Source organism: Plectrocnemia conspersa, unplaced genomic scaffold (genome assembly GCF_051122295.1).
Source record: "Plectrocnemia conspersa isolate PC_06_02 unplaced genomic scaffold, ASM5112229v1 ptg000003l, whole genome shotgun sequence".
Lineage (NCBI taxonomy): Eukaryota > Metazoa > Arthropoda > Insecta > Trichoptera > Polycentropodidae > Plectrocnemia > Plectrocnemia conspersa.
This window is the reverse complement of record NW_028277167.1, coordinates 21,055,895-21,078,912: the sequence shown is the minus strand read 5'-3', so window position 1 is coordinate 21,078,912 and position 23,018 is coordinate 21,055,895. Positions and strand designations below refer to the sequence as shown.

The 23,018-nt window shown below is 30.5% G+C and overlaps 2 protein-coding genes across 2 annotated transcripts in view; both read right to left on the bottom strand.

Moving 5' to 3' along the window:
- The window catches only part of NK7.1 (homeobox protein NK7.1), a 166,778-nt gene extending 145,688 nt beyond the window's left edge, over nucleotides 1-21,090 (bottom strand). The window contains exons 1-2 of the mRNA XM_088183219.1: nucleotides 20,722-21,090; nucleotides 25-1,251 (exon numbers count right to left, since the gene is read on the bottom strand). Of these exons, the coding sequence (XP_088039345.1) occupies nucleotides 25-1,183 (1,159 nt within the window). The 5' untranslated portion in view covers nucleotides 1,184-1,251; nucleotides 20,722-21,090. The remainder of the gene's footprint in view (nucleotides 1-24; nucleotides 1,252-20,721) is intronic.
- On the bottom strand, nucleotides 9,193-11,594 carry LOC148236925 (uncharacterized). Its single transcript, XM_088182255.1, has 2 exons — nucleotides 11,082-11,594; nucleotides 9,193-11,015 (listed from the first exon to the last, which is right to left on the bottom strand). The coding sequence occupies exons 1-2, from the start codon at nucleotides 11,190-11,192 to the stop codon at nucleotides 9,789-9,791; spliced, it is 1,338 nt and encodes a 445-aa protein (XP_088038381.1). The 5' UTR covers nucleotides 11,193-11,594; the 3' UTR covers nucleotides 9,193-9,788.
- Nucleotides 21,091-23,018: the final 1,928 nt, after the last annotated feature.

Below are 23,018 nucleotides of genomic sequence, written 5' to 3'. Positions count from 1 at the left end.
TAATATTAATTTAAATAAACTCACCCTTTTTTAGACTCTTGCTTAAGTCTTGCGGTACAGGACTGGGCAAAGAAGCCGAAGAGCTTCTCCTAGAAACGCACAAGTCTAAGGGCTGTTCGATGGCTTCATTATTCAAAAGTGAGCAATCTCTAGTTGCCATTAATCCACCACCGTGTAGACTACCCAGCGTTGGACAACTAACAAAGTTCAACGTTGATCCAACTGGAGACACATTAACTAAAGCAGGATCCTTTACGAAATTGTTCGGTTTTACACTGTTAAAGCTATTTTTATTCTTTAAGCAATCTTTTTTTCTGACATTCATCAACTGACTTAGTCCAACTGATTTGTTTGCGGTTTGGCACTCAACGCTCACTTTGTCTGTCTTTCCAATGTCTTTGTTTGTAGCGAATCTAGGAGGCACTGGATTCGTAGTATTGATTACTTTGCCACCCCATCCTAAAATATCGCCTATCGAATGCGGTGTTGGCATTTTTGGTGGTTTGGCGTATACGTGCGGATGCCACGATTCTTGGTCATCGATGAGCATTCGCACCTTTTGGTGCTCTTCATAAGTGTTGCTGATCTTCATCGAGTTGATGAAGTTGTCTTGAAAAGTCGGAGATCGTAATTCATGGCTTTCTTCCGAGTCTTTTCTGATGTGTTTGCTAGAATAAGGATATTCGTCTTGACTACTGGTCCTGCGCTTGGTTGAATCATTCACCTCATCGCTTTGGTATTCGGTTTCTTCTTCCGACAAATCAATCTTGAGCCTATTATCGACGTCGCTGTCGTTACCACTGTTCGGCGAACATTTAAAAAAGTAGTCATCGTCGTAGCCGAATCGATCGTCTTTCTTTTCGAACATGTCGATTTTGTCCTGATAAGCGGATGCGCTCTTTTGTAATCCGTCAAAAGGCTGCATCTGCTTGTTAGGAAGCTCTGCTTCGAACGAGTTCTGAGATTCCGAACTTATCTTGAAGTTGTCCTTCATCGTTTGGTCGCCAGTGGCTGTCAATTTAGGTGACGGCACGCTGTCTTGATAGTTGGAGGAGTCGCTCTTTAGAAAAGTACAGGGAGCTATTACTGTATTGTTGTTCTCTGGTGTCTTCAGCTTGGAAACGGCGGTAGGCATCTCGTGAACTGTCTCCGAACTTGTCACTATCGTCTCTGACTGTTGCATTTTGTTACAACATCTGACGCTTAAATGTATTCACGCTGATATGCATATTTGGAAACCGATCGCCTTATCTGTAAATAAAAAATGTATTGATTAGATTCTGTTGGTTATAAGTCTATTGGATAAATTTGTATGATCATTAGTCGAGATCAACGTTCTTGGTAATAATTGTAAGCGGTCAGTTAATTGCCAAGCGATTAAGACAACTCAGCAGTGTCAACAGATGGCGAGATCGCTATAAGTAGAATGCCAGTGGGCGTTTACGGGGGCCACCAAACTATACGTTGCTATGTTATATTCACAAGTCGTGATTGGGCCTAATTTACTAATAAAGCTCAACGGAGCTGAACTGATTGAAAATAATGATTTTAACTTTAACCAGAGTTAGGAATTTAAAAGTAGTAATACCCTGATAAGAATTTATTATAATTTATAGTTAAGACAACGAAATATAATATACCATTTTGTACATACATATATAATTATATATTAAAGTTTTACTCTTTTTGCCATATAGATAAAAAGTTGATTTAAATGTTTGATTTTTAAGTGGAATAAGTGAAATATTCTGTATAAAATTGTAAGTATAATATTAACATTTTTTTTATGAATTTTCAAGCTAAGTAACAATATGTATGTAAGTATATAATCATATGCTTTATTACAAAAATAAACGATTAAATTAGGATTCTCTCATAAAAGATACCAATCAACATGTTGCCTTGTATAGAAAAAGTGATGAAAGAAGTAGTAATCAAACATTTAAAAGATTTTATTATTTCGCAAAACATCTAATGTGAACAACAATCGGGATTCAAAGAAAAACATTCCACTGAGAGTGCATTACAAGTAGTGATAAACGATTGGTTGTTGGTCTAGGATACGAACAAAATCATTGGAGCAGTTTTCTTGGATTTCAAGAGAGCTTTTGAAACAATACATAGAAGAATAATCTAAGAAATTAGAGAAATTGTTTTAAGATGGTTTAATAATTATTTAATAAAAAGAAAACAAAAAGTTAAAATAAATTATGCATATTTCAAAGAGAAATTAATAATATCTCACAGTGTACCACAGGGGTCTAAATTGGGACCATTTTTATTTATATTATATATTAATGAAATAGTTAATAATGTAAGTAAGTGTAAAATACATCTGTTTGCGGACGACACATTAATGTATTGCATAGATAATTTAAATAATGAACTCAGTATAATATTAGAAATATGGTTAAAAAATAATGTATGTATGAAATAGTTGATAATATTATAAAATATTAAGGAGTAATTGTAGATACAAAATTAAATTTTAAAGAGCATTGTAATTACATATTAAAAAAAATAGCAGAAAAATAGAAATATTATCCTGAGTGAAAAATATGTTAAGTATAAACTCAAATTAAAAAAAAAAAAGTTTAATTTCAATAGTATCATATTGTCCCATTTTATTTATTGTCCAACAATATAAGATATGTTTAATAAATTAGATAAGCGAATGTTGCAAAAATTACAAAATAGGGCATTGAGAGTAGTCTTAAATAAAATCAGACTTTTATTACTTGATACTTCTTCAAAGAATAAACCTATTTACTATCAATATTCAGTTTGTTAAATTTATTAGGCAATCAACATAAATATATTACTGTCAACGCCTTCGTAATAACACTGCAGCAATTACAGTTCATATAGGCATTAAACGCCTCAGGGGCTCGCAACAATACCAGTTGATCTGATTAAGGCATTTCATACAAAGCATTGCAATAGCAATAATCAAACTTCTGTATTTAAATATTATATAATAATAATAACAGTTTATAACGTCGTGTCAACTTAGACTTAAAATTTACATTTTAACAAAGGTTGACAACGCCTGAGGCAGAGTTATGAACGTATATTTAACATATGCGGGTCACCGTTTAATGCCCGCTTATTGTTCCTACTTAAGTTTAGCGCGTTTATATCAAACCGGGTTTGATTGCCGGCACTTAATTGACTGCCTTATACAGGGAATATCGTAAGTTGTGAAGACAGCGTCTAAAGAAGATGTTGATCAATTATATTTATATCTAAAGCTCTCGCCTAAATCCTTCACTGGCGAGTAAATCCAGCGCTGCGACTTGACAGGCGTGTCTTTAGTGTTACAACCGGTAACAATAATTAATTTATTAATACTCAGAATGAAATAAGTCTTGAAGGAAGACTTATATTATAATGACCAAAAATATCTCTCATATTACAATAATAGTATTATTAGCCTAAGTTTTTTAATCTCATATTTATTTAATTGATCAAAGATAAATTGCAGTCAAAATTTAAGCCCACACGCAATTCCCATCGAAAAGATAAAAAAATAAGGGCAGTTTTATAATTAACCGCTTTCATTATTTTGTCAATGAGGTGGATACTTTCCATTCCGAAATATAACAAGCACCTTCTAGATTTCGAAAATACATTTTTACTGTATCTTTCGCCACTTTCATGAGGAATATAATGCACCTCTTATTACATGCATAAATTTATTTTACTCTCATCAGAAAGCAACACTCTTCATCAATAAAAAAAAAAGCTTTTGTATGCATTTAAAGCCTATTAGCTGTATTTCTTCGATCAATAACGGTTATATGGCAGGTATACGACTGCACACAATTTTCTAACCCACATATAAGAGTTGTCTATACGTATTTATTTATTAAATGTTTTGTAAATACTCACTGTTAATATTATCACGTAAACAAAATTGTTGTGTTTCTAAAAAAAAAGTGTTTTTGCTATACAGCTTCACACAATAGTATTAAAATGATCGATATGTGCTTAAATTCCTTATTTTTAATTTTAACTATAATAATATTTATAATAAAAGCTACTTCTTGGCTTAATTTATCATGCCGAATTTTTTTAACAATGTATAATGAAAGATTTTGCTTGTGTTTTTTATTGCGATTACTTTAATATACTAAATAGTGTTGGACTTTAAATTTAACTAACCAAATAATTGCGTAAAACACTTAGATAGATGTGTAAATGCTTCATTCTAAGAAAATAATTTTACTAAAGGCGCAAATAACATCGAAACCCGACGAATATATAATATAATAATGGTTGTTTAAATTTAAAAGAACGTGACAAAATAATTATATAAAACACATTAAGAGGTGTTATTGATTTATTCTCAGAAGAGAAAAGCCATTACTCAATTATGAAAGTCTGTCGGTTTTAAAAAGGACACGTTTTTTATGGGAAAAAATCTATAAATATAAAAGTTTTAAGTGTTTCTAAACATTTATTGTAAATCCTTAATTGTTACATTACAGGCGCTAGCTTAGTTAGTAACAATGATAAATTTGTGTCATCTATTTAAATAATTGTAAGTTATGGCTGGTTAATATTTTAATCATATTTTTATTTAAAATAGCTCTAGATTTTTAGTGTAGCACCATATGAACTACGCCATTCTGGCCCTTTAACTATGATGACACTTCAACTTGAAAGTCAATTGGGTAAAAGAGGCGATTGCTTCAAGGCTCTTTAGTTAATTTAAAAGCGAAGATTCGCTTCGTCAACATTTGCTAGAGAAAATGCAGACCAAGAAAAGCAACCACAAGATTTATCGATCAAAGCATGATCGACCCCAATAGCCAGACTATATTTGGCCCTCCTGTGACCTGACTTACCGAATTACACAGACCAAAAAAATCTACGACCAAGTACATGACTGTCACCAATGATAATTATACAATAAACATTAGTACACAACGTAACGCTTTTTATGTTATATTATTCTTGTTTTATTATCTCTGAATATTCATCATATCAGTAACGAAGCCAGAAAGGAAGAGACTATTGGACGAATGTCGTGCTTTTAAATCAGAGAGGAGTGTGAATTATTTTGCTATCGATTAAGATGACAAAGGATTATGTCTATTGTGCGATTAAATTAAGTTTATACTAAAATAATACAATATACGTCGTCATTATCAGACTAAGCACTCGACACAATATTCACAACTTGCAGATAAGCAACGATCAGAAAATTGTAAAAGCTTATAACGGAATTTTTCATCGCTGCGTATTTTTTTCTAAAAATAAAAAAATAAAAATGAAGCTGAATTTAAAGTCATTTACCGATGGAAAATTAATTAAGTCATGTTTGATTGTATATGTGTCCTGGGAAAATATATTTATTGCAATATATCAGACTTTCGGCGAGAATAGTTGTTAGAAAGGTTGAGCACATTGCGCGTAACATCAATAGCCAATTATATAGAAAAGCAAATGATTTGTAATAGTTTTTTAACCTTACTCAGTGGTTCCTAATTTTTTTCGACTCTTGGCTTCCTTTCTGAAACCAGATTTTTTTCAATGCGCTCTATGTCAAATAATAACAAGTACATTTTGCGAAATAGCGAATATTTTGTATAATTTAAGGATTATGTAAAAACAAAAAACAGTCAGTAACTATTTTTAATAGCTTCGGAAAACAGATAATTACTGGATAAGTGAGTTACAAGCTTGCACAACCATTAAAAATAAACATGTTGTAATAGCGACGAATTTTTTAGGGCCCATTGGTCTTACCAATACTGTTCAGTAGCTGCTGTTTATTTTAAGAGTCAGCGCTAGATTATTATCTTTTACGAATCGTCTGCTTGTACAAGCTACAGATAAACATATTCTAAATCAAACGTTAGAAAAGTAGAATGGAAAAGTAAATAATGGAAAAAATTAGTGCGCAACGAGTTAGAGCTTAGTGGAAAAAAAATATAATGCTTTTTAAATGCAAAGCATTTTAAGCCCATAATTATTTATTGTGCTATTCACAAGCAGGTGCGTTATGGGAAATATCTCAATCCATCATATGTTATTGAACTGGTTGTGTTAGCGATGAACTGTATTCGCTTTCGTAGATTTAACCATCGTCGCTTTTCTGTGATTTTTTTTATTAGAATTTAAAGCTGAATATTTTGACTTGTTGTTGACAGTTTGAGGGCTCAATTATGTTGTATTGAGATTTTTTGAACTCAGAAAAGCAATTGAAATTTTTCTCAATGAAAAAATTGAATACTCAATAGCTTTGAAAATAAGCCTTTGCGGCATATATCGTGCAATTCCTTAACGAATTTAACCCAAAACTACTGTGACGACAATACACAGATGACTATGTTTGAAAGGGTCATTGTTTCATAGCTTGCGTTAATTTACTGTGACCAAAATTATCATCCATCAACAAGGAGACAAGACAGTAGCGTAAATGATGGACCACACATCCCTCGTTACAGCCGGAAAAAATTGCAAAATAACACGCAAGGATTCTCCGGTGCATTGAAAAAATATTTCTTTGTTGCGAAACGATCACGGATATAATAAATCATGGGATCCACAAGATTCTCGTTGCAAGCAATACGATCTTAGATAATGCCCATCAATCGAATGTCGCTCTAAAAGCGTATACATATTTCGCCGTTTTAAGAAGCGACTGCAACGATTGGCAGGATGATCACTGCATAATTGTGATTGGTTAGCAAGATTTGTAGCCCTGGATACTTAAGCCTAGACTCCGATGAGGAGAAGGCAGACACGAGCAACCACACAGCAGCAGACAACTTACGATCATGGAGGCACACATTCCGCCGCCAGCTTCTCCACCACCGCTCGGAACTTTGCAATGTTTGTCTTTCTATTTACCCAATTAGCCGATCTGACATGCAGGCAGAAGTATACCTACAAGTGGTTATTCTGTTTCCGATTATATTTTCGTGGTATATGCACCACTGTTTCACATAAAATAATACATTTCTTAGAGAAAGGCCATGCGTTGTACAGGTAAGAGCTTACTTTTTGAGCAATATAAGTTTAGGGGTATTATATTATTAACTATTTATGTAATATATTATAATCGTTCGTGTGTGTGTGTGTTAACAAGCACTGTCAAACGATAAACGAATCGTAAACTGAGGCATTGTTTCGCATCCGCACCAAAATGGCTTACGTGCGCACACACTAGGCGCATTTTGGCGCATTCGGTTTTATCAATCGCATTAAATAGCGCAATATAATAGTACAGCATAATGCATTTTCGAGCATAAATAAAAGCAGTCAAACTGGTAAATTGTTTCTGTGGCATTTGTAATTGGATCGCCTCGATAGCCCGAAGGCTCTTCGTCTATTGTATTGCGCGCACAGTTAAGCCATTCAATAAACGCGCGGTCACATTTCACGTTTTCCATATCGGCACGAAACTGGCAGCAAGGATACGTATAATTAATACAGGTATTCATACATGGGGATAAAAAAGAACGTTCGGGGGGAAAAAATGGAAACGAACGTGATTTTTAATTAATTCGTGCAATTTTCCAATAAACAACGCAGCGCCGCTGGCGCCTATGATTAACGGTGACGTGGTTATAATTTAACCCGTGGTTGAAGCGAGTGTGCGCGCTCAAAAGTAGTCCGATCGTTCGTCAAATACTGTGATTTGTGAACATGTGATTTTAGCTAGTTTCAGGCTATCGTAAAAACTATCAGAAAAGTACTGATTCGCAACAATGTACGTTCGTTCATCTCAGGGGTGACAAATGGTTTCGAAATATTTTCGGACTCACAACATGCCCTAATATATTGTATATGTATTATATATATATATATATATATATATATATATATATATATATATATATATATATATATATATATATATATATATATATATATATATATATATATATATATATATATATATATATATATATATATATATATATATATATATATATATATATATATATATATATATATATATATATATATATATATATATATATATATATATATATATATATATATATATATATATATATATATATATATATATATATATATATATATATATATATATATATATATATATATATATATATATATATATATATATATATATATATATATATATATATATTTATATATATATATATATATATATATATATATATATATATATATATATATATATATACATATATATATATATATATATATATATATATATATATATATATATATATATCTAAAAAAAATCTAACTCATTCAACAGAACTGTCAAACATGTCAATGAACATGTCAATGTTATATTTGTCTATTTTTAGTATGCTAAAATATATGAATTTAAGAATCGCCGGAGGGTAGTATTGTAGATAGCTACATATTCACCAGTCAATATATGATTATATTTGGAGTTATAATATATATAATATTTTAACCAAAATCTAATGGTATTTTAATTTTAATAAATCCAAGCATAATTCATAAAATGAAATATAAAAATTAATGATACAAGATTTATTTCCAATCCTTAATATTTTTATCAAAATGATATAACACGAGATTCCAAACATCACCACATAATATATTATCTTACAGCTTAAAATACATCCATTATTATATGGCTTCGCTCGACACAGTGGAGTGGAGACGTCTACACAATTAATTAAGTGGCACCGATTCAGGTGACCATTAATTCGTCTACACTCTGCTACCGAGAAGTTTTGATATTTAAGGCGTCGTCGATCTTATCCCTGGCATTTTTTTTTCACATAATACCATCGAAACGGAGCACACGCCGGAAACTTTGGGTACACATGTCTGACACTTGATTGGAAAGCTCAGCAAGCCATTGTGAGTGAGATGACACAAGGTTTACGATCCGTTTGGGTATCATCTCGTGTGTCGCGTTCCGCAAACAAGCGGACGACGTACGTGTCATATATCCAAAAGCCATTAAGACCCGGACACGGTTAAATGGTTTAATTATAACTTTAACAACATAGCGTGATCATTCATTTTAAACTAGTCTTGTATAGTTAATACAAATTGGCATTGAGATACGTTTAAAAAAGCATTACAATACCTCTCGCATAATGTATAGCTCTAGACTCAGAACTTGTCCGATTGCGTGTGTGTGAGTCACAGGGTGTTTGATGAATGTTTTACATTTTGTTATTAATTAATTTTCTAATATTATTTTTGTGTAGCATTTATTTTTAAATAATAAATGAAGCAGATCGTATTTATGTCAGATTTTCAATGGACTGTTTTTTGTTGCAATTATGTTCAAACCTTTTTTATACCTGGATAGGGATGGTTTATTGACATGGAGCTGGCGGAAGGGATTATTTTTGTCTTACTTGTCGCATTGTGATAGTTTTACTAAAGTAATATCAATGGTTCTTCCATGGATCTTTAGAATTTGTAAACTTGGTATGTATATGGTGAATTTAGAATTTAAAATTTGATTAAATTAAATTAAATACTTTAGAAATTATGACGATTTTAAAATGTATTAAATACGTGAATGACAACCTCGAGTGCGTACTAATTTTACCTTTTTGTCACATAAAAATACCTTATCAGTTCACTAAAGTGATCGCATGAAGATGAAACAAAGATAAAGCAGTTTCCAGAATTTTGGTTTATTATATATCTTAGTGTAAGAATTATTTAAAAGCCAAGGTAGAGTATTAACTTAAAAATATTTTATTTAAATATAAATCACAACAACACAAATTATAAAAAATACATACATATATAATTAATATAAAAATTACAGACAAATTAATCTATTCATCAAAGGAATCTTCTGAACTAGAGTCTGAATCTTCGTTTACACTAAACACTAAATTCATATTATTCATAATATCATCCATGGCAATATCGTTTATTTCATATTTTTTTTCAATTTTTATTGCATTTCGGCAGACATTACTCCATTCGTTGGCAGTTATAATATTTATTTTTTCTTCCACTAGTTTTTTGACCGAATCTATTGTCATCTCGACATTTCTAGAGCCCACATAGCCTTTAATAGAAGACCAAATTTTTTCTATGGGGTTGAGATCGGGGTGATATGGTGGCAGCCTTAATACATCGTGACCAAATTCACGAAAAATAGCATCTATTTCAAATTCTTTAAATTTGGACTTATGAATACATACCAATTTATACAGTTCGACCTTCAACATATTTTGTGAAAAGGGTATGCCTTTTCTCGAAAGCCACTCTATCATTTCAGCCTTTTTTGTGTTTGAGGTTGGAGACGGGTTTAGTTGCTTATTGTGATAAGGCGCATTATCAATTATCACCACCGATCTGGGCTCTAGATTTGGAATTAGCATCTCGGTTAACCATTTTTTATAATTTTTAAAGTTCATGTCGTCATGGTAGTCTCCCGTCTTTTGATGCGATTTATATATCAAACATGCGTTCGGTATAAATCCTGCCTCACTGCCAGCGTGTACAATAATAAAACGAGAACCTTTTGATACGGGCTTTCGAATACCGCTGTCCGATGAATCGCTCCAAGCCATGGATGAAACGTGTGTGGTGTGAATATATGTTTCGTCAGTGTATACAATAACTCTTCCTTCTTGTCTGTATCGTGCAATATTTTTTAAAAATACAATCCTTTTGTATACAACATCGCTTTTTTCTTTTAAATATGGGTAATTGTCACGCGTTTTTGCCCATTTAAATCCTAGATCATTGACAATTATTCTACCCAATGTCTTTTCCGATCCTATAAATGATATCGATTCCTTAACAACTGGGTAAATTTTGTTTACGGTTGGCAATTGTTTATGTGTTAAGTGGAAATTGTGTAAACATCTTCTAATCACTGATTTGTCAAAATCATCTACTACAATTTTTTTACTGCAAACCCTTGTTTTCTTCGGAGAAGTTATGGCCATCCCTATTCCGTTATTTTTAAAATCCCGAATGATTTTTTGTACCCGTTTGATAGATAACTTTGTCGCCTCGGCAACCTGTTTCATAACGGGCTCTACTACCTAAAAATACACACATTATTTAATATATAAATATTTTGTCTATATTATTATGTTATCAATAATTACCGATTTGCTAGTATCGTCCATCTTTTTAAAATATGTATATACGTTTAAAACCATTTCTTTAGTTTGTCCCGATAATGCTCTTCCTTGTCCTAATTTACTGTATTCCGACATCTCAATACTTGATAAACACCATGTACTCAACAGACGACAGCTTCGCTCTGTGCCAATGGCCTACTGACTCACACCCATTCTACCTAGCACCAACAGGCGCGTGTGGTGAAATATATTCCCTTTCGCTCGCTCGCGTGTTAAGGGACGAGAGTGTGTGAGCGATAAGGGGATACGGTCCGAATGCCCTATCTCTCACTCACTCTAGTCACTTAACACGCGAGCGAGCGATAGGGAAAGTATTTCGCCGCTACCGCTTGATCCTAAACCATCCCTATGTTATCGCCGTCCACTAAAAAGTCTTTACGTCAAAAATTATTTTACAGGGTCCAATCAGTGCAGATTAGTATACATATTTACTCACACTATTGCAATAGGACAAGTTACGTGTCTAGAGCTATACCTATAAGTAATCATCTATGTTCGCAATTTTGTCTGTGAGGATTTCTATTGCAGTTTGCGCAATAATCACAAAAGTAAAATAAAATTAAAAAATAGAAATTGCTGCTATTGAAATATTATTTTATTACACATAATGTCACGCAAATAAAATATATTATAATTAAATCGAATCGGATATATATTCGTTACAGTCAAACGAAATATTAGCGAAAAGGTATTTTTTACACGTGCGTGTTCTATATATTGATAATAATTAGCCTGCGAATCATAAGCGGAATAGAAAAAGAAAACAAATTTGCGTCACGCGATAATATTTACGTTAATTTCAAAATTAAATTTATGAGCTCTCGTTACATTTTCATCGGAGTGAGTAAGAATTAATTTACTACTATGTAAATAGTACGTAATGAAAATTACCGCTTCGAAATTAAACAATTATAAGTCTTTCTTAAAATATTACGGATTAGTATGAAAATTATTATTTTATAATGAAAAAAATGTATTTTTAATAATGTATAAATTATTAATATATAAGTGAGTTTGTTTTTTTATATATTTATATACCTGCAAACTCAATCATATTTTCATTATTAAAAATAATCTTGACAATAAATATTGATTGTACTTGGAAAAAAATACAATACAAATGCAAAAGGTTTTGTAACGTTGGGAATGTTAGGATCTATTATTTTTAATAAGAATTTAAAACATGATACAAATTTATCTAAGACTGCAAAAATATTTATTTATAATAATAAACATAAAAAAAATGTTTATTTTTTAAATTAATTAATATGTTTTTATTACATATTGGCTAAATGTAAGGTATTAAAATTGTCAAAATATAACCAAAATTTGTAGTAAAAATCAGTATTTTTAGATTTTTGAACACTAATAGTAAGGCAAAAAATAGTATTGAGAAGCCACAATGGTATTATTAGTGATTGCAATAACTGTAATTCTGGTATTGAGAAAAATTGACTTTCAGTATTACCGGTATTACAAAATAAATACTTGTAGTACTGAAAATATTTTTTTATTTTTTTAATATATATTTATTTTTTTGTTTATTGTTCCAAAAGAAGAAAGATTATGTAATCGTATTTTCGAAAATATTTTTAAATAATTCATGAGTGTTTTAATTAAAATAATAAATATACATATATAATGTATTATAATGTTTTGCTTTACTAATCAATTTACATGGCGAATCATGCGAGCGGTCAAATAAAAAAAAATATGTAAATTTAATTATATAAATTTTTCGGTCAAATAAAAAAATTACAATGTCAATACCGGTATTGACTGTTTTCTCTCTTGGTCATATCGGTACTGAAAATTCCGGTATTATTGCAATCTCTAAATGTTATGGTTTCCAAAACTCAAATTTTTATGTTACTGCGTTGTGACAACACAATAATATATAAATTAACGTTTTAGCTTGTAGTTAGGATAAGCTTATTTAATATTCACATTTATTAAATAATGACATTCGTTCTTGTAAAATAACTTATATTTAGACTAACATTATGAAAAAAAGCTCCCAGAATATAAAACTAATAACCGATAAAAAACAGTGTAAAAAAGTACTAAATATTATTTTTGCTATTATTATTACAAATCTGACCATGATGATTTGGCAGGTTTTCTTTTGACAACAAAACATATTTGTGTTTGAGAAGCGTTCTTAAGCATTGACCTGGTCGCAACGGGTATGAATATGGGTCGCGATCGCGACCCTCTAGGGCTCTCCAAAGCTCGCAACCGAAAGTCACCGAAATGTCACGATTGACGGGTTGTCGACACCCACCCTTAGCAACTTTAAAAATAGGTTTTCATTGAGTAGATGCTTTGCATAGAAAACGATTAATTTCATCTCAAGGCTTTTAGCAAAAATGCACTAGGATACAAACACGGACACTTGTAGAAATATCTCAATTCTTTTTTTTAATTTTTCCTATCAACAAGGAGCACATTGCTTTACTTAAATTTTAGACAATGGAATGTCACTCCCAAGTCATTGACTGATATATTTCTGCTTAAGATAATTTCATCTAAAGTGTAAGATAATTCGGTCGGGCAAATGATCAAAAAAATAAAACAATGTGACACTTAGCGATGCTGAAAAATAGTGGATTGTCAATCGACCACTTCGACAGCGACTCCAGGATCTTTCTGTAAAAAGAGTGAATCTGAATTTGTGCTAGTACTTTAAAACATTATCAGGTCATAATTGCCGCATATATGTCGTTATAAAGAAGAAAGAGAGCAAAGGTCCAAAATTGGATCCCTGTGATACTCCAGAATGAACAAAATATTTATAAATCGAAGATTTTCCATAGCTCATATAATGACAGCGATGGCTTAGGTAATTCAAAGGCCTAAATGCCTAATATTATAAACAACACTCATCATATCACTTTATGATTTCCTTGATGTCGCTCACACAATGTTATTAAGATTCAAAATATAAAAAGGGACTTTTTTAAATGTAAAATTAGCATAACAAAGAAAATTAAAGCAAGTGTTCCTTATCAAGTCAAAATTTGATTTTGCTTTCTCATAAGTACTTAATTTTTTACATATTATATTAGTACAATAACTTGTTACTGAAAAGTATCAGTAATATGTGTTTTTAATTTATTTTAAAAACTACATTTAATTGTTTTATTATTCAGAAAGAAACACATTAAATCAGTACATTTTAATGCATGTGAAACCGAGCTTTAAAGCACTATTCGAGAAAAAAATATATTTACTCTCTTTTGGGAAATTTAAGGGGTAATTTTGAAACATACTGATCTTCTTAAGAATTGTCTTTAACCCGCACTAAAATCAAAACGAAATCACATGAAATTCAGAATGTATGTGTTGCACGACAATACTGCAACAATCCAATATTTACACTTGAACATTCGCAGTACTCTCTTTTTTACAATTTTCGCTCCGTTAAAAGAGGCGATGGAAGAAAAGGTTTTCAAGTTAATCAAAGAGGTACAACATAATATTTTTCTCGAGTTAAAAATGCATATTCTAAGCGCTGAAAAACTATATTGAACGTCACGTAGATGACGTAAAAAAATATAACCTTCGTTACATAGATTACGTGATAAGAAATATTTAAAGTTTTCAATTGACTCACACAATTCAATTTCGTGAACTCGGAGACGCATTTTATATTTGATATGAATTTAAAACATCAATCCACATAGACAAGCCAATCCTTATTTTTAATTTAATTGGTTTCCATTGTAAAAAATCAAGGATTTTTAACCCACAAATCCACTCAATATTTTTATATTGCTGTATAATAACTATTAGCATAACACGAGCGCTATTCTACATTCGATTTTATTATTATTTTAATGTGATCGACTGCGACGTCGGGCGCTTCTAGATCTATAGATCTCTAGATCCACATACATAGAGGCGGACTAAAAGTCTGAAATATATGATTTAATTGCCAAAGCTTTCACACATCAAAAGCGGGCGGCACTAATGGCTCGGCGCTCTTGACTCGCAGTTGGTATGCATGACACTTGACGGCAATTAACTTGAGTATGCCAAAAGTGAAGGAAAAAAATAGAAGAAGTGTACACGGAAAATGTTCTCTCGGACGCTCGTTGTCAACCTTTTGTCGGCGGGCTGGAAGCGAGAACGAATGACGCGACTAAAAAGTTACATGTCTGCGCCATTTAGCCGAGCTGTTATTATTAACGTATACTTTAATTTGTGTAACTGAAGAGACAATTGAGAGTCGGAAGAGTGCAATAGCGGCGCGTGAAGATGTCTAAAATTAGTAAAAAGTTAAAGATTTTTAAAAAATGTTGACGATTCATGATAACACGCGTCAGCAAATGTGTCAACGGCCAAATGAACGAAATGAAATATGAAAATTTTTAATTGGAAGATATGATTGAATGATGGATGGAGATTGTGAAAAAGATTTTTAAATTGTATTATTTTATTTATGTTAAAATTAAAGGATGGATTATTATGTAAACAAACAATATGAAAAATACGTTTGAGAAAAGTATTACACAATCTTTATTATCAATTTGTTAAACTGAGTGTGACGTTAGGATTATATAAAGTGACTTTAGATAGCGAATATCAAAAGCTATGAAATCCCAATCTGAGGTAATCGATTTAGTTATAAATCTAAAAATAATTATTTAAACCCACAATCCATATTTTTTTGAAAATGATTCAATGCTTAAACGTGTTAGTTTAATAATTCATCGCTTTGTTTATTTTACGTGATTAAACGTGACAACCAATCGAGCACGTAAGTGGAAAAAATAATTCTTGCATATACTTATAAATAACTAGCAACTTAAACGATTTACTTACTAATGTATATTTTTATTAATAGTTATAAAAAGCATTCGAATAAATATAACATTTATTTATTCTATGTATATAAAAAAATAAAACTATTACCATATGAAATAAACATTAACACAATAAATTAAGCTATAAGAAAAGTAAAAATAATGAATTGACTTGTACATGTGTTAAAAATGACCATGGCAATTATAATCTCTTCTGTGAAAAAGATAAACTGATACTGAAATTCATTAATATTTTTTTTATATTTATGGCGATAACTGTAGAATAATAATATAAACAGGCCTGAAAGATTTTTAAATCAAAAATTTTTTTAACTCACAAAATGATATAATATAAGGCGATCCCAAATGCTTCAGAATTTCCTATATTTTACTAACTGCGAGTATCCAGATGAAAACATAAAGTTTCATATAAAGATCTGACTTTTTACTCAGTTGAAAACGGATCGTGATTGTAACAAGAGGTTTGTAGTAAATAACCATATTTTTATATTATTTTATTTTGCTTATGTGCATTATATTGTCAACAAAAGATTTGCATAACATTTTTTTAGTACAAACTGAAACACAACGCAGGTCACGATAAATATCCATTTGGGATTTTCTGAGGGTACTGTTAGTCTAAGAACTGTAAGACGATGGTTCAAGAGATTTTGTACTTGCAATATTAATTTTGAAAATAAGTCCCATGGAAGACTATCATTAAATTGTTGAGGATAATCCACAAATAACTTTGAGGCTTCTCCTACAACTGTTTCATGACGAAAAGTTACAGTACAAAGTAATAGAAAAGCAAAATCAGCAACGTTTTGAAGTCTGTTCTTTATTAGTTCTCAAAAAAATAAGAGAATCAATATCTGCGATACAAACTAGATTCTCAATGATTATTACAATAATTTAGAACACATGTTAGACAGCAAAGAAGCTCCAAAAGAATATTTCAAAGTCGAGCTTGTACAAAATATAGTGACTGTATTGTGAACTTCTGAAGGAATAATTCATTATTGAAACCATGCATAGAAAATTAACCATGAAACATCTGATGTTGCTGAATATATTTAAAGTGATATTGTTAAATGATAAAGCGATATTCATACTTTACTAATTAATGTGGAAAATTAAATGGATAAGGATTTTCATCCCCCATATTTTTCCTAACTTTATCTAATATTTAAAATTATTTCTTCTGTGGCGACCACACACAAGCCTTCATTACGACCAGAAAATATAACACGCAAGTGTTTTTACTGTAAATATTCTTTGTCATTAAAAAAAAATCTTTGTTGCGAAACGACCACGGGAAACAATAAACCACGTTTGTAAAGGGTCTTATTCTCAAAACTCGTGTTAATTTACTGTGACCAAAATAACCAACCAGCAGCAAGGAAATTGTCGAATGCTTTATGAAAGTCGGCATAGACTACAGGCACAAACGGTTAGTGACCGTGGAGCGACGCAAACGAAACCCGCGCTGTTGTTCTATTAGCACTTGTCAAGAGCGACTATGGAAATATATGTAAAGAATTATAGCAAACAATCTAGTAAGTGCCGAAGGAACTAAATATAATTAGTCATAGATGAAATAAAAATAGTTAAAAAATATAGCGTTTTATATCTAACCAAAAAAAGTCTCTTGCTGATAATCTATTTGAAAAATTCATATTTTTAACACACTTTGCCTATTTTTTGCTTGCTAATTTCTATCAATAAAAATAAGTTGACGTAGAATATCAATATTATTCTCCCCTTTTATACAAAGAAATCGATCACTGAATAAACCTCTCTCTTGGCAGGATTACGAATTGACACGGCAATTATCACGGACTTGGAAACGCCAGTTTTATTAACCGAGACAAAAAATCGCTTCCATTTTAACTAAGATATCTCATTCGCAATGAAAAATGCTATATTATTATATAGTTAGTTAGTATTATATATTATTTACTTTGACACCCCTACGGGTGGAGTTTTCACGCACACTTCTCGAGTAATAAACATAACGTTCAGTTTTACAATTTTGCTCATTTTTGTGTCGCTCGTAAAGTGGGAGCTCGCAAATGTCATATTTCATTTACCATTAAGCGATTTTATTGCGTTGTGTACATAAAGCAAGTGCGTAAATAGCGTCTTAAGCAGCCCCTGAAATAGCTCCTATCAAACAATTTAATGTCCCTGTGCAAAGGGCCGTTTCCAAGTGGATAATGTGATCCCGTAATTACATCCGAAACAACTTCGTCAAATTACATCTGTACCCAATTAAAGGTAACTTGTGCTCGTGCCGATTACGTTGAATTTGTATTAAATTAATAATTAGCGTTGATTTCACAAAGGAATAATAACGACGAAAATAGAGCATTGAAATAAATAAATAAAATGTAATATAATTATTTATAAACAGAATTACGACTGAGTAAATCTGTTTTATTTCCTAAGTAAAAACGTACAATATATTATAATGTATATAAGAAATAAAAATACACGTAAATAAAAAAAAATACAATTTGATGAAATATTGTCCTAACCTTACGTATTTTTAATATTACATAATAATTATGTAAGTATTCTTTAAAATTACTTATCTTTTATATTTTAATGAAGCTTTATTGTATTACACTTATAAGCAATTAACGTTAAAGCAATCATGTTTTATATAATATATATGAAAACAATAATAAAATTCAGCGCGTTTATTCGAGTATTTTATTAATTAAATTTCACGTTCACTTAAACCGTAACTAACATGTTTTGAAGGATTGTTGTTCCTTTGTAACGAGTCGCCGTAAAGCCTTAAACCTTTTAAGCTTATATTATTATTATTATTCAGGCATTCATTACATAATTTATGAATATTTTATTTCACGATTAAAGTAATTTAACAATTTTCAAGAATTAATTACTAGTGTTTTTTCATAAATATTCGCTATGAAGGAAATATTATCATTTAATTGTTGGATTCGATATATTTATTCAATATAGATTTTTTTAATTATTTTAAATCGCTTTATAGATCAAATACGTATAATACACTATATAGAAATAAAACAATAAACAAAAATTTGTTTACAGCAAAATTTAAAATGCAAATTCAAAACACTAGTAGCTATTTTGTATTTTTTAAACGTTTCCTTAATGATTAAATTCAAGATACGCTCGAATTGTTAGAATAAAAAATGTTTTGTAAACAATTAAAATGATAGATGAACCGCTAGTTTAAATGCGTTTTTATTGCCTTACTAAAGAACGAAACATTATTATAATATACAAATACTTTGCCATTGAATTGACAGAGCAATAATATTTATAATATACTCAAAAAGAAAATGTTATAAAAATATAAATATTATGTATTAAAATCATACTTTCAAGTAGTTTTAACAACACTATTTTACTAATAATTATTTTTTAAATTTTCAGAATGAAAATGTTTTTTATATATGTACAAGACTCGTTATTTATTTTATTTATTTATTAGCCCAATGCGTTACAATGAGAAAATTAATAAGTATAAACTGTTAAAACAGCTTACAAACAATAGCTTTTACTATGTACAAGATAGCTCGATTTTATTTTATTATTTAATCACGATATTTATCTGCGAGACTAGAAAAATATAGGATAACTCAATATTTTATTCTTACAAAGAATTTGATATTTCTATCAAAATCACAGATGTTTATACAAATAGCACTTATGTTTAACGTAAAAAAAATATCACAACATCATACAAAATAGTGGAGTTATTATTAAGCATTTAGCGGTACAGTTTAGAGGATATAAGATATACTTTCTACAACTTTTTGATAAAAAAATCCAAAGAACTCTATCTATTATCCAATTTCGAAACATCTTGTAACCTCATTATTTATGGGTCATGTTTTTAAACATTTAGTATACATCATTTTTTTATTATCATAATATTTTCACTTTTAAAGTAAATACCAATTTTTTTATGACACTAAAAAGTTTTAATATTTCTGTAAAAATCACAGATTTTGATACAAATAGTACAAATAATATGTTCTGATATTTATTTATGGCGTTAAAAATATATCAGAATATTAAGCTGTACTATTTAAGGCACATAATATTCACTTTTAACAACTTTTTGAAATAAAAATCCAAAGAAATCTATATACAATCCTATTCCGAAACATTTTTTGGTCATGTTTTCCGTTTAATTTTTTATTGTTCTACTATTTTGATTTTTACTGTTATTATCGAATATTTTTACTCTATATAGTACAATCCTATTTCGAAACATATTTTAATCCTATGATTTTTGGTCGTGTTTTTAAACATTTGATATATCAACACTTCCATTATTTTTTTATTGTTGTAATATTTTTATATTTTTAAGTAAATATCGAAAACATTATCCCTAATATTTATTTAGTTACAAGTAATGTGATATTATTCATATTCTTAAATTCAAGTTAGATTTCAATAGAAATTTATTTTAATCAGTCGGTTTGTTTATGGCCAATTTTAAGCATTAATTTTTGATCACAATAGTAATAAATAAAATCATAAAAAAACATTGAATTCAAATCCAATACAACGTTAAAAGAAAAAATGAATGTTACTTATTTTTTATAATATTACATTTAATAATTCGTCGTTATATTTTCCTTTGTTATTTATTTGAAAATAATAATAGCAAATATTTTTCATTGTTACATTTCCAAAACGTTTTCATTAGAATTTTATTACGAAATGTTGTAAAGTATATTTTTGCCATAATTTTTAAAACAAACAATAGTAAAATTGAGAATACTTACGATTAAATCCGCAATCCAAAAGAAACTGCACAACCAAATCGATCGATAATGATCTATCAATCAACAATCCAGATCACAACGCACGTGATCCAATTGGAGTTTTGCACATATATATTATATATCCGACCTGCCTCAACAATAACACAACAACAACAGTGCAACAAAAATAGTATCCGTCAACACGTTCGACCGGTGCCGCAACGCGCGGCCAAATGTCAAAAAGTGTTGGTGCGCCACTGTCAACCGGCGGCACGTGGGCTACAATGAAACGGCAGCGGTGCGCAACGGCGGCGTGCGAGCCAGACGCCGCCCGCTAACGACTGGACGAGCCGCCGGCCGAATCGCTTAATTTTATGAGTTGTTGCCTTCTCTACCCCCCGAGCGCATCAACGTAACGTTGCAGGTGCGTTCTGTGATATGATATTTCTGTACTCAAAAACATTAATAGCCCCCAATAAAAATAAAAATAAAATTAACCCTTACCACTCGGATATATTTAAAAAAAACTCTAATTGATATAAGTATTAGGTTCTAATTCGTCCCATTTTCATTGGTGGAACATCGTTTTCTCCTACCGTTACCAACTTAATGCAAAAAATAATATATTTAAATAAGACGTGACAATTCAGTTGATATTTTAATACAATTTTTAAGAGGTTTTATGTTTTTTGTGAAATTTAAAAAAAAAATTCTCCATGACATGCTTTTTACCTACCAGGTATAAAAATGCACCGAATTTTTTTTTCAATTTTGTGTCTTTTGCATAGCACGAGAATTTAATAATTTGCACCCACTGGACCTCTCTTGTGACTAGCTCTACCTATTACCACATACGTAGATAGAATCAAGAACATGATTGAAAATTACTGTTATTTAACACATGAGTTTTATCGGGCACTAAATTTCAATAGCACAAAAAATATGGAAAAACTTTGATTTTGTTGCGACATGCGTAACAGGAGTCAAGAGATACGGTACACGCGCGTCCGAAGCCCCGCGTGAGGTGCTTGCGGACTTAACAGCTCGCATTCTTATGATCCCTTCCAACGTACGGAGTGGGGATATGGTTTATTCGCACGATAATGAATATAACGGGTTAGACTCATTCACTTCACTACATCTCGACCCTCGAACTATTATTTTTCTGCAAGGACTTCTACCACGGTATTAAGTTTGAGCATCACCTCTAGGATACGCATTTGAGAACAAGTACCAATAACTTAACCAAAGAAAAATGTGATATTAATATCAAATCTTAGATTGAAATATGAAAAACTGTATGAAATTAAAATTACATCACATTTTGAATTTTTAAAATGCAGAAAATTTACATAAAGCAGTTAATGATTTTGCTTTCAAATATCCTAACGATATTAGTTCTAATAAATTATCATCAGAAATAATTACTTGCAAAAATCAGGCAATGGTAATTCTAGACGTCAAGACAGTTACAATTTTAGATATATTATGAATAATGCATGAATACAATCTTAGTACAGTCATATCCGAATTTAGATAATGCGTTGAGAATAGTATTAACATTACCGGTCACTGAAGACTCTTTTTAAATTGAAAATTTTAAGAACCTATTTTAGATTGTCACTTGCTCAGGAAAAATTATGGAGTATGGCAATTTTATAATTGCCATATTCGATATTATAATTTAATTGAGTGTGATTTTAGAAAAAAAAATAAAACTTTAAGGATAAAGAGTAAACGATATTATTTTGTTTCTATTGTAATATATGATATTTTTTGTGAGTTTGAATCACTTAAAAATTGGAAATCAAATTACTTAAAATTTTATTTTATTCTAATTGATCTTATGTGACGATCTCAAATATGTTTTTGTAACATTTTTGTTGCAGACGGTTCAACAAAATTAGTTAAAAAAATACTACGATAAGACTTTACTTTGAAAAAATAAATATAAAACACTATAAAGCAGTGGCGTAGCTAGGGTATGTGCCGCCCGGGGCAATCCTTAAAATTACCGCACCCTCCCATACATTTTTTTACAGGGTCATAAAATCAGCATTTCTTAAAATAATAAATTGATTATTGTTAAGCTTTTGCTATTCGTAAATTTTAGTTTATTCAGGGTTTAAAACCACAATAGACGATTCCATCGCGAATATGCCGCCCCCAAGCAAGTGCCGCCCGGCCCCCCCCCCCATAGCTACGCCGCTGCTATAAAGTTTTACTACAAAATCTGTTAAAAAATTTTTTTTTTCTTTTTGTAAAGGTTTGTCATTTCATTTTTAATATGTCCAAAACTTTATATTTCTACAACAATT